At 42.6% G+C, this 12,108-nt stretch overlaps 5 protein-coding genes across 5 annotated transcripts; 4 read left to right on the forward strand and 1 right to left on the reverse strand.

Moving 5' to 3' along the window:
- Positions 1-815: 815 nt before the first annotated feature.
- Positions 816-2,286, forward strand: BYT42DRAFT_400570 (PIN domain-like protein). Its single transcript, XM_051563398.1, has 5 exons — positions 816-945; positions 1,024-1,207; positions 1,299-1,560; positions 1,620-1,727; positions 1,806-2,286. The coding sequence occupies exons 1-5, from the start codon at positions 924-926 to the stop codon at positions 1,983-1,985; spliced, it is 756 nt and encodes a 251-aa protein (XP_051421598.1). The 5' UTR covers positions 816-923; the 3' UTR covers positions 1,986-2,286.
- A 1,081-nt stretch (positions 2,287-3,367) lies between these two features.
- On the forward strand, positions 3,368-4,192 carry BYT42DRAFT_400529 (temperature dependent protein affecting M2 dsRNA replication). Its single transcript, XM_051563397.1, has 3 exons — positions 3,368-3,390; positions 3,458-3,624; positions 3,692-4,192. The coding sequence occupies exons 2-3, from the start codon at positions 3,551-3,553 to the stop codon at positions 3,963-3,965; spliced, it is 348 nt and encodes a 115-aa protein (XP_051421599.1). The 5' UTR covers positions 3,368-3,390; positions 3,458-3,550; the 3' UTR covers positions 3,966-4,192.
- Positions 4,193-4,465: 273 nt separating this feature from the next.
- Positions 4,466-5,035, forward strand: BYT42DRAFT_646338 (uncharacterized protein; the record flags this gene model as incomplete). Its single annotated transcript, XM_051572678.1, has 2 exons — positions 4,466-4,854; positions 4,971-5,035. Exons 1-2 carry the CDS (start codon positions 4,500-4,502, stop codon positions 5,033-5,035), a joined length of 420 nt encoding a protein of 139 aa, XP_051421600.1. The 5' UTR covers positions 4,466-4,499.
- Positions 5,036-6,267: 1,232 nt separating this feature from the next.
- Positions 6,268-7,852, forward strand: BYT42DRAFT_575998 (uncharacterized protein). Its single transcript, XM_051569005.1, has one exon. It carries the CDS (start codon positions 6,300-6,302, stop codon positions 7,551-7,553), a length of 1,254 nt encoding a protein of 417 aa, XP_051421601.1. The 5' UTR covers positions 6,268-6,299; the 3' UTR covers positions 7,554-7,852.
- Positions 7,853-8,232: 380 nt separating this feature from the next.
- On the reverse strand, positions 8,233-10,645 carry BYT42DRAFT_576002 (major facilitator superfamily domain-containing protein). The gene is made up of 8 exons (XM_051569006.1): positions 10,196-10,645; positions 10,032-10,120; positions 9,693-9,959; positions 9,610-9,627; positions 9,381-9,519; positions 9,060-9,314; positions 8,504-8,985; positions 8,233-8,438 (listed from the first exon to the last, which is right to left on the reverse strand). Exons 1-8 carry the CDS (start codon positions 10,413-10,415, stop codon positions 8,412-8,414), a joined length of 1,497 nt encoding a protein of 498 aa, XP_051421602.1. The 5' UTR covers positions 10,416-10,645; the 3' UTR covers positions 8,233-8,411.
- Between the last annotated feature and the right edge of the window lie 1,463 nt (positions 10,646-12,108).

Consider the following 12,108-nt stretch of genomic DNA (forward strand, 5'->3'; position numbering starts at 1 on the left):
CGTGAAGCTGAATAATGGGGTTTGCGTGTTGTGTCTCATTTTCTCATTTTTTTTTTCTTTTTCCACTGCCAACACAACAGTCATCATGTGACACCAAATCCATCAAGCAGAAAAAAAAATTGTCATCGTTATGGCAGAAAAGAATTGACAGTTAAAAGGGAAATGGTGACCATGGTGAAAAACCAAACGCGCACTGTTAACCATGGCTAACTCAAAGATATGATCTATTTATGACTTTTTCGACAGGAAAACCTCGAGCTTTTACTGCAAGCTTAAGCCAGGATCCATCTATTTTCATACTTCGAACTCGCTCCACAGCATACCTAATACCATAGAACACATGGCATTACTAGATCAAGCGTGTTTGTCACCTCCCATGTCGACCGGTTTTCTGCTGAGACAAGCCCATACTTGTGCTCGCTCAGGCCGTGCCTGATACATTATCATTTTGAAGCACTTATTCACATTCATCGATTTTTATCCGCTGTCAATCAATGAGAAATAACTTTTGCAAAAAATGAACACTCTTTATCAATAGCCCCACGATAAGAAAAGCATCTTTGCAAATGACAGACATCTGTTTTAACCAGACACAGGTTTAATAGTATGGAATGGACACACCATCTTAAATATACATCACTCATTGCCCACTGTAATCTGTTAGAAGCTGTAGCAAGGAATCACTTTCCCCTTGACAATAATAAGAAAAATTAGATGGAGTATGTACTCGTGTGTGTGTATTGTGTTTGCCAGAGGGTGGGTGACTTTGCTCTGCTCGAATTTTCACTGGTCGCGGTTTTCCGCCTGGCCTCTTTTTTTTTTAAAGTGCGTGAACAAGGAGGATAAGCCGACCCTGTCTGTCTGTCTGAACGTCTTCCTTTAAATTCCTTTTTTTTTCCCCTCACTGCTATTAACGATTTCTCATGCCGATCCGTCATTTTGACAGTACGTCTTTTTTTTTCATAACAAAAAGCGTGTAAAATGTTGTCGAAATTCACTCGCAATTGTGGTTTTCCCTGTTAGTCTTCACGGCAGAACGACGACTCATTCAAACGTCGGCGGTGTCGCAACTGAAAGATACGAGACTAGGCATCGAAGGCAACTACTGGTTGCGTAAAGTGCTTGCCAAGGAGCCCGCCGTCACTGCCATGGGCGGTACGCCTTTGGGGTTACGTCAATCCATCGAAAAGGAACTGGAATACTACAAGTAAATATCCAAGTCTCCATTTTCCATTACTCGATCTAAATAACCGTGAATTTTATCGTTAACCTGTTTTCCAACTTTTATTCCCAACCAGAACGCATCACATTCAGCCTGTTTTTGTATTCCCGGGTCTTTCCATTCTTCGTAAAAGCAAACCATTCTCCACCGAGGACACTCGTCCGGGACATCGCGCTGCCGGCTGGGACTTTTACGACAAAGGCAAACCCGACATGGCTCTTGCCAATTGGGGCAGCAGTGGCGGTGTACCTCCCGCCGATCTCATGAACTTGGTCTGTCATATTCTACACGAACACGACATTGACTTCGTCAGAGCACCGTACTCGGCTTGGGCTCAGGTAAAAAAGGAAATGGATCGAGGGTAAAGATGGACGTGCGTGCTGACATCCATCATTAGTTGGCGTACATGTACACACACCCCAAATCAATGATTAATGCTGTTTATGGTGGATCAGAATTGTTAATGTGGGATATTGACAAGATTATCACTGTGATTGACACAGAAGTAAGTTGGGAGTTTTTGCATCCTTGTCTGATCATGTGGATTTTACGAGTTGGCAGACTGATAAGTATCTATCTCTAGAAAGGAAACTATCATTGGGTTAGCAAAAAAACGGTGATTCAAGACCTGCGAGTGTCCGACGAGCAATTCCTGGACATCTGTATATTAGCAGGATTTGAATACTGTCCGAGCTTCCCGCCCTTGAACACAACCGTCATGAGTTTCACATTCAAAGGTAAACAAGATCTGCCAAGAAAGTAAGTACATGTGATTTATGATGATTTTCCTCTGTGCTTTGCTAGGCGTCCACGATCTGATCAGACAACACAAGACGGGATTCAATGCAGTGCAGGCTTATGCGGATGATCCTACACTGAGCAAGATCAATTATGTCGATACCTTTTGTCGTACACGATGCGCCGTCAAGTATCACTTGGTCATGACCGATGAAGGCGAAGTGAAGCCTTTGAATATCGACAATTCCCCCAGTGATATTCACGAGTTTATCGGTTACCGTTTGCCAGATGAATTTTACTATTACTTGTTCCGCGGCCTTATCGGTCCTCAGGTACACTTCATAAAAAATTTGGTAGCATGGCACATCGAGACAACTAACTGTATGTATGGTATATAGTCTATCAACAACCTTGTGTCTGGAGCGTTGATTGAGAATGCTCCTCTGGATAACGGAGAAACCACGGAATATCGCAATTTCTTGATCCAGCTACTCAACATTCGTACTCAAACCTTGAGCTTATTAACACAGCCCTTACACCAGTTTTATCAGACACGCAAAGTAGCCACCCACTTTTGGTTTGAACCTCACGTGGAACACATCATGTACCATCAACCTTCCCAAGGAGGTTCGCCCAACCAAATCAATGAGACCCCTTTGAACACAGTATACAAAAAAACCAGTTCCTGGAATGTCACCAACGATGTCCTCGAAACAGAAAAAAAGACACAAAACGTAAGCAGATCATGGGTGATAAATTCAAGTATTTTGCCTGTAACTTTTTTTTGATCAGGTTTCTACTGTCGACTTTGCATTTTGCATTCGAGCAACTGAAGACGAAGCACGAGCTGCAAAGACGATCACCCAGCCGCATCCAGATCAGGTACCATTAAATGAATTTTTCGTGGGAGGAATTTTTTCGATACCGTGGAGGATACTCATTTTGTTGTGGTAGCCTCTTGTTGAAAAGGACGAAATCGTCGCGAATGTGCTGTGGAAAACTTTGGAAATTAGAGAGTAAGTGGACCATGGGCTTTTCATTTTGTCTTTGGGCTCATTCTTGTGGGACTCGCGTTCAATTAGCTTCCTGACATCATCCAAACATATCTACACCCCATGGGGTCGCGCACTGGCTGTTGCTTTCAACAAATCAGGCCCTCTTTTAAGCGACTCTTTCCTTCACACTCAGGAAGCCTTGTTGGCCGCTTTTGAACTTATTCGATTTGAAGTGCTGACCGCCAATCCTTACAGCAAAACCTATTCTCAACCTGTTGGCGATGGTAATGACAAAAAGACCAAGACGTCATGTGCTTTGGCAATCTGGTTTTTCTCATCTTGCTTTGCTTTTCGCGTTTTCTGCAGATAAACAACAAAAGCACATCACGTTGATCACACGAACGTTGTCGCTGTTACCCATGCATCTCAAGGTAAGCGAAATGGTCAGTGGATAGTTTAGGAATACTTGACTAAAAACCGCGCATGGGGTTATTGGTTAAAGAGCACATCCTGGTCTGGACCTTTGAATCGTGATCTATTGGTATTCAATAGCTTTGTCAAAGCATTGAGCCGTAGCTACCGAAACCTTTGCGAGATGCTGACCTTGTCCTTCTTCCTCAATGGCTTGGTGAAAAAGGAACGTAACGATTATTTCGAGATTGCAGACAAGTAAGTCGATTTTTACTTATGGATTTTGATTCTGGGGGACCCAATTGCTGAAAGGGTTGAATGATAGTCTTCCTTTCATGACGGATATCAATGTTGCTCTGGGTCTTGTGGTGAAGCATTATCTTGAGCAGACATTGGACAATGGAGTGGATGCCATGGATTCGACTGAGAAAACGTTCCCTTCATGCACCGAAATCAAAGCTGATATGCAAAAGGGATTCCAGTTTTGGGACAGTGTCATGGCAGGAGTGAAGACGCTGAAGGAGGCAAAGAGCATATCTGAAGTAACTTACACTATGTTTGTCGAAGCAGACAATTGGTTGCAGCCTAAGAAACCTTGAATTGCAATAAAAACAGTGTGAGTGGGGCAGATTACCTAGCTGTTTTCTCTCCCCCTCCCCTTTTGAAGATGAAAAAACATGCTTTACAGGGTGTGCAGTAAAAAAAATAAATGGGGAGACGAGAAGCATAAATGGCTGGATAAAGAATGATCGGCTTTGCTTGCCAGGCGGAACTTCAATCTTCCATGGCCCACAATTACGGATTGCATTCAACATCTACAGCAGAGAGCCAAATATTCCTTGCGACTCGATTCCAAAAGTAGTGACCCACAGCCAAACAGATAGCGTTCATCCACTGCCTGCTGCATCACTAATAGTACAGTACATGCATAAATCCTAGTTATCATCGTATGACCGGAAAAACTCGCATTGATGATCGATCTTTTATCATTGATTGAGGGAAAAAAAAAAACCACAACAAACAATGTGAAGCAGAAAATAAAGCAGCATTGATAAACTAGGCATCAACATAAAAGAGAGAGATCAATGCGTTAGCTAGACGATTTTTTCTTTCTGTTGTTATCATTCACCACCATGTTCAAAGATCTTGTCTTTGGCTACTCTCTCGAGCACTATGCGAATCTGAAGAGTGGAAAATATCTGTCTTCTTTACAGACGGGCGCTTCGCGATGCTGGTCATACCTTTTTCCCAGAAGAAAAGATCGAAAGGATCTTTCTTATGACAGCGATAGTAATGTCGACTCACTATCAGCGAGATCCATGGATCCTTCGCCTTGTACGATTACCAATACTCTTGCGTGCCGAGGAGCCTTTGCCAATGACCGCCACAGCATGTCTACGACTCAATCCGTGGATATGTTTCCTTACTCAAATTTCTATCTAAAACTGCCTAATGGCAAATGGATGATCCGCTGCCGCACAGGCGATCGTAAGATAATTGGCACCTACGAGATCGATGGCAACATGATTTAAAAATGCACTGTAATATCTATGAAAGAAAAGTTATTCATTTCACACTATTTTATTCCAATATTGTAACTACAGAGCTGTATACCCTAGTGCCATTTCCGAAAACTTACCTACGAAATACTGCCATCATTATCCTGTAATACTCATAAAAAAAACTTGTTTTCTGCCCCAACTTCTCGAATGGTTCAGCGATATTATGTAAAAGTGTTCATTTTGCGTATGATCCCTGTTACAGTATTTCATTTAGGTTTGGGGGTCTTCGAAAGAAATTCGTACAATATCATAGCGGAAATCATACAAAAGGGCAGCACAACTCGATAAAACATCGAGCTCTCCTCTTTGCTCGCAGAATCTTTTTGATGGTTTTGAGTTGACATGGTTGATTTGTTGACGGTATCAATCATCAGTCAAATTAGCATTGTGCCGTTGATACAACACATTTACCAGCTGACTTTTTTTTTTTTTTTTTTTTACTGTGATGACTGTAAAGATAATAATGCAGTGGGAGTTCTAGTGGAATCCATCATCATTTTGTTTGTGTTGGATCAATGAATGTTTGGAACTTTTTTTTTCGCCAAACTAATGATAATTTTGGTGATGTTTTTACCAGGTGTAGACTAGGTAAAGCTTTTGTTTGTCCTTGCTTCGGAGAATGAGAACACAAGGATATACGAAAAGTTGCTTGAATGTTCTCAACAAGATATAATGTATGTATCAAGATGTGAATCTTCAGTGATGCTCATACAGTTCTTGTTTGAAGCTTCCAAGGTATCACTTTCTTCTTAGTGGACTTTCATGGTGCCTGCCAATATAAAACTTGTCAACAACATTACTTCGTAGGCAAGTCTTTAAAGTGATATCTAACACGCTAGAAAATTCTGTAAATGACTCCAGCTTACAGTACTTAACTATAAGGTTTAATTAAGATCAAGATCTAAAGATAGATTATATCAGGATCATATTCATTATGCAGTTGAGGTTTTATCTGCCTGCAAAGCAATGTAATCCGTGCATGCAAAGGAGATTAGCGTGAAATTCGAAAATGGTGCAAGCATTGATCATTGTAAGCACTAAAAATTTCAATGATATTGCATATGTTACTAGTTTATTTTGAATCTCATGATCTGTGGCCCTCATACCATCTCCCTCCACAATTGGCTCGTAATACTTACTAACCATATTATTTCTAGTTGAAGGTTGACATGATAAATACATAATTTTCGTAGCTATTTTGATTGCGCAAGCTCATTATTCTTGATAGTATGTACATGTTTGGAGTATGTACTGCTTCGACGAACAACAAAACAGTAAGGAAAACTGATATTGGGTGTGTTCAGCTTGTTGTCTCACGATTTTCGGGGTGTGCCTGAATCGGCGGTGGTTGTTTGTGACTTTGAATTTTGGATGGTTGGAGTTTCTTGTTTATGTTGCGTCGCGCAACTGTTTTTTACCCAAAAAAAAAACAGTATCACCTTTGAAATCGATATCCACTGCTTGAATAGAGGCATGCGTCATGTCAATCCTCGCGCAGTCTACCTATTCTTTGGGATACTACGACCTACAACTCCACAAACTGTTCGACGACGTGGATTATCGTATGGGACGACCAGTTTTATCCGATGCCGGGAATGTGGTCGAATCGCTCCTTCATGGCCTGTAATGTCATCCTTCATTGCTCCCAGTCACCGATCCAGCTTATCTTCCCGGCAAAAGCTTTCTGGTGTATTACGCCTACTATCTACAGCTCCTAATGAATCATCCTCTTCCTCATCCTCTTTCTTCTCCTCGTCCTCCTCTCCCAACCCAACATCTTCCTCGTCTTCCTCTGACACCGTGCATCGATCTCGTCAGCTGGCCGAGCTTGCATATGCGACCGAAAAACTGGCAAGGAAAGGAAAAGCGTCCGAAGCTCTCGATCAATATTTTCAATTATTGAATAAGGGGGGTTTTCCCAATCGTGAAACTCTTCATCGGCTAGCCCTTTCTTTATATCGATCGCAGAATCTCGTTGGCATGACGGCATTGCACGACACGGTCGTAGTATACTACCAATCGAATCGAATATCGAACCGACGTGCCGATGCTCTGCGCTATATTTATACCATGTTTATTCAGATGCTTGTTTCTCGTCCGCCCGTCCACCTTCCTACCATCAAGAAACTGTATGACGAAATGGCCGCTTTTGGCGTGCGTGGTAACGTCGTCCTTTACAACATTCTGCTGAAATTTTTCTTGGATCACAAGGACACCGCAGCCGCCGACGCCCTGTTCAAAGACTTGCTGGCGAAAAACTTGAAACCCACTATTTATACCTATTCTATATTATTGACCGCCGCGGTGCGACAACGAGATTTTCGTCAGGTGGAGTCCTGGTTGGATGATATGCTGCGACGTGGCATTCGACCGGATCGAGGAATTGTCAGTGGCATGGTCACCACACTATGCTTTCTGAATGAGCGTGATGCTGCGGTTCGGTTAATTGAGGCTCTTTTCCGGTATGATCAGTCCCATTACCTCATTGGCACCAAATTTCGTCAAGACCTCTTGCTTTACGTTAAACGGCGACGACGGATAAGCAGGCGATACATGCAGAAGCGGTGGGGAAGACGACAGCAAGATAAAAGGAAGAAAAAAAGCGCCATAACTTTTGTAAAATAGAATCAAATAGAAATCATAGATCTATTTGCAACATCTCTGTATATATCCAAGTAGTGCCGAGAAATACACTTTACCTACACATCTTTGACCAGAAATAACAGCAACACTTGATACACTCCAAAATGACATATCGTATAGATTATGCTGATAGTTGGTCACTTTGTGGCATGTGTACGTACTGGCTAGATTTTCACCGTCTTGAAAGCGACTGTGAAAAAACTTTTCTCAACCGTTGAAGGCAGATTTGAGTAACGGATAACGAAACAGGTCACGTCGCGCCCCCCCCCCGGATTTTGGCGTGCACACAAGTGTTTGATAAATTCGAATCAACACAAACCTATGCCGTGATTTATTTGCGCCACAGACCATTTTATCTAGGGAAATAACCCAAATACGGAAACCAAGCTGACGGTGGTTGTTCCGAAAGGGATAATATCACTCATGTCTTGAGCTGATAGCTATGCCTTTGCATAACCAAATACGCACAACCTCAATACGACAGCTAGAGTTATCCTTTAACCATAGAGATCCATCGACAACCAGTTGGCACAACAGTCATCACCTGGCAATAGGTAAGACGACAAAATAGTGCGATCATAGTTGACCGATTCGGTTCCTTCAAGACCGGTGTGGCACTTTGGTGCCAAGACCGCTCTCTTTCCTTTCGTATGGCCAGTAACAAGGATGTCCGGTCTGTCTCCTTCAGAAGAGGTGATCCCTAAACTTTAGGTTATTTTATTAAATGCTACTCAAGACAAGAGTACGGCTATCAGTAATGGGCACTTTGGTGCTTGTTAGATATATGAATACATGATTATAAAGTGAGAATGAATAGGTGAATTAAATATACACAATAATTTACGAGATGTATCTGAAATCGGGATGCTGTATAATAATCGCATTAGATGCTACCTTGATATTTCTTCATAAAACATTTTCAGTGCACTTACCAAATCGCACAAATCTTCGCCTTCGCATTCCTTCATACGTTGTTCTGGTGTAAGCGCTTCACGGCGCTTATTCTCACGGCGTAAAAGGATCTTGAAAATGATGGATAGTACGCATGCACCCGCCATCAAGCCGATGCATGTTTCGTGTCCTCGAGAATAGAATGGAGCATCATCACTGCGATAAATTTGGCCACCAATGGCTCCACCGACGTTACCAATGGAAATAATGAAGGCAGTAGCCACACCACGTTTGGTATGACCACCAATGTTATTCGTGAACCACGACAACATGGCAGGAATGTGGGAAAAGACGCCAGTCGTGGTAATAATAGCAGCAATATACATTGCAGTTGGACCTCGGTGTTTCAGCACCACCAGCAGTATGTAGCCGACCATACCAACAAAAGCAGGAATAGCAACGTGCAAGCCACGTTCCACGCGGCGATCGGCATGCATGGCCACAAGCACAGTAAATACACAAGCTACGCACAGAGGTCAGTAAGCTGCTTTATTCTGTGAAAATCCCGACTTCAAACCGAGGGTGTCATCCGCTTACCAATAGCGTAGGGAGGCGCCGACATGGCTTGGGCGGCTAAATCGGTGTAACCCATGCCATTAATAATACTGGGCAGGAAAAGCGACAAGCTGTAAAGTGGGGTCGATCCACAAATATAAATGGTGGCATGCATATAAACTTTCCAATCCAAAAACGCGGCGCGGAACTGCTTCCATGAGAAATGCTTCTCAGTCGATGGTCCAGCATCTTTGCGAAGTCGCGCAGTGACTAGGGCTCGTTCACGTTCGTTCAAAACTAGCAAAAGTGAGGCGTAAGTATGAAAATTGAGAGCTTGGGAACCTCAGATTGTTTCGGTCTTACATTTAGCATTTTCAGGGAAATCCGGAAGCGCAAAATATGATGCAATGGCTAGCAGCATGGTGGGAATAGATTCGATAATGAAAATCCACTGCCAGCCACGCAGACCCTGCAAACCATCCATTTGCATGATGCCATATGCCTAAATCCTGGCGTGAGAAAATTGTCCACATTGCGAACCCTCCCCCCCTCGTTTTTCTTATACACTACTGCTCAGACTATGCATATTTACCAATACACCACCAAAAGCCTAAGCGCAGGAGGTTAATAAGTCATCTCATCATTCTTCTTTTCACTTTTCAACGTAAAACTTACACCAGCCAATGTAGAGCACCCGAAAAAGACAGCAACACGCGTCGCTTGTTCGGCACGGGTAAACCAGAGCGAAAGATAGAAAATAATGCCTGGGAACAAGCCGGCTTCTGTAATACCAAGGAAGAACCGACTGGCCAACAACCCAGCCGTGTTACTGACCGCTGCCATCGCACACATGACTACACCCCAAGCAATCATGACAATAGGAATCCATTTGCTAGGACCAATCTTCTTGAGCATCAAGTTGGAGGGCACTTCAAACAGAATCTATCATGATCTTATTAGCCCACTCCCATTTTTTTTACTGATGAGGAATTCTTTGCTCGAATAAATACGTACGTAACCGATAAAAAAGATGGATAATGACCAGTTGTAATCACTTGGAGACAAGTTGATGTCCGTTTCTAGACCAGCTAACTTTGCATTACCTGGAATGCAAACAAGCCCATGATCAGTCTTCTTGCTAAAGATAGGGGGATGGCGGATCAAACGCAAACACATACCAATATTGACTCGATCCAAAAAGGAGCAAAGATAAAGTACACCACAAAATGGGATAATACGTAGATCTAATTTCCACAAAAGAGCGCGCGCTTCCTTGGCCGACACGGAATCGTAGTCGATTGCTTCCATGACCTGCGCATTTTCAATATCTGAGCCAATTTTCTCAACGGCATTTCCCTGTATGAATTCATCCGCTTTCTTCTCAGAGCTGAATGACATGTTGTCAAGTAAAGAAGAAAAAGAACTCCAAAATCAATCAAGAATCTTGGAGCCTTAAAAATGGTTTCCCTTGGTCAGATGCAGCGGCTCCAAGATCTGTGTTACGTAGTTTTTCTCTGCGGATAAGCAGAAAAAGGAAACTTGTCCACGGTAGATCAAATTGAAATATTTAGCCTATAGGATTGCCTCCACCTCAGAACCGGATTAGCTCATTCGGCCGGTGATCTGGGATCATTGCTGCACTATTTCCTTGTCGTTATCTTAACGCATGAGGGAGCGTTTCTCTCCTCATGCATTCGTGAATTAACAGCAGGCTATTTGATACCAAAGTTGGCCTGAAAACGTCGTGGGAATGGCCAACTTCAAAGTTTTATCTTGATCCTCATTTGGATCATCAACAGCGGATATGTCCATTTTTATCCAAATAAGGGTCGCTTTGAGATGGCGGGGTTACCGAAGAACGAGCCATCATGATTTATATCCAATCGTTGAATATGATTAAAGCGAGTTAGCCAATGAATCGTCAAACCTTATCGGACCAGGTCAGATGCCCCTTCCACTGAGCTTCGATTTCCAAACTCAGTGATTTACACTGAGTAGCAGCTCGACTGTGCGACCTCTTGACAAGGCAAGCAACAATAACCAGATGTCAATGTATGACAGAAACGAACCTATCCAATAACGTAACAATGTAAAAAGCGGCTAAAATATTCTGAACTACAGAATAATGCCATCGCGCTGAATGCTCATTGGTATTTCGGATCTGATTTTGCCCCCACTAAGCAATACCTTTAGATCGATTCCTAAAAGAAAAGCCATTGGCAACACAACAGATCTTCATATTCCCTTAAAAAGGGTTTCTTTGGATACATGTATACAGGTGGCCGGAAAAACCTCCGGCAACTACGCCCATAAAAAAAAAACAAGAGAACACTGGGTGGCTGACGACGTACAAGTCCTTCGTCACTCATGGTGTAGGTTTCCATTTGGCGCCACTTGGCCTGATCTGGTATGCTGTCGTTTTTCTTCCAACGTGATAACTTTAGATAGAGGGCTTGTCATAAAAATGCATACTGTACAATTTAAAGGATCCGCATCACTTGGTCGTGGATAGCATTTAAACCGATTAAATGTCAAGTAAGAAAAATATCTTTCTTGATATAAGGTCGACTTTTTCTACTATTATTGAGGAATAACAAATCAGCGTCGTCATGGTTAGGGTAGCAGCCAAGAAGATACAGAATTTGTTCTTACTCCTTGTGCCCATGTGGTTGTCAAAAAAACTACTTGATCAAATCTACAGTGCTGTTTCTGTTTTCCAGGAATTAGAGTTCCGTCGCAGCCGCCTTTTACATCGATCATGGAGCTGGTGGTGAAAGATGAGAGTAAAAAGGCCCGAGCCAATTCAATAACACTTTTGGTCATGCTCAGGTGCATACGGCCTACCAGGGCAATGAACCACAAGCAGTAGAAATGATACACTATCGGGGCATGATATCGAACTCGGATGGGCCATTCAACCACGACAACCGTTGCACACCTGCTGTTTCACATGAGGCATAATGCTTCGATCCAACAGAATAATCGTTCCTCAACATCACATTAGAGAATATAACATGGTTTTTTTTTTTTTGTTGCTGTAAGTATTATCAAACTTGGGAGAACACATTGATTTATTTGCGATGCGATGATT

Source organism: Radiomyces spectabilis (genome assembly GCF_025331425.1).
Source record: "Radiomyces spectabilis strain NRRL 2753 chromosome Unknown BYT42scaffold_9, whole genome shotgun sequence".
Classification (NCBI taxonomy): Eukaryota; Fungi; Mucoromycota; class Mucoromycetes; order Mucorales; family Radiomycetaceae; genus Radiomyces; species Radiomyces spectabilis.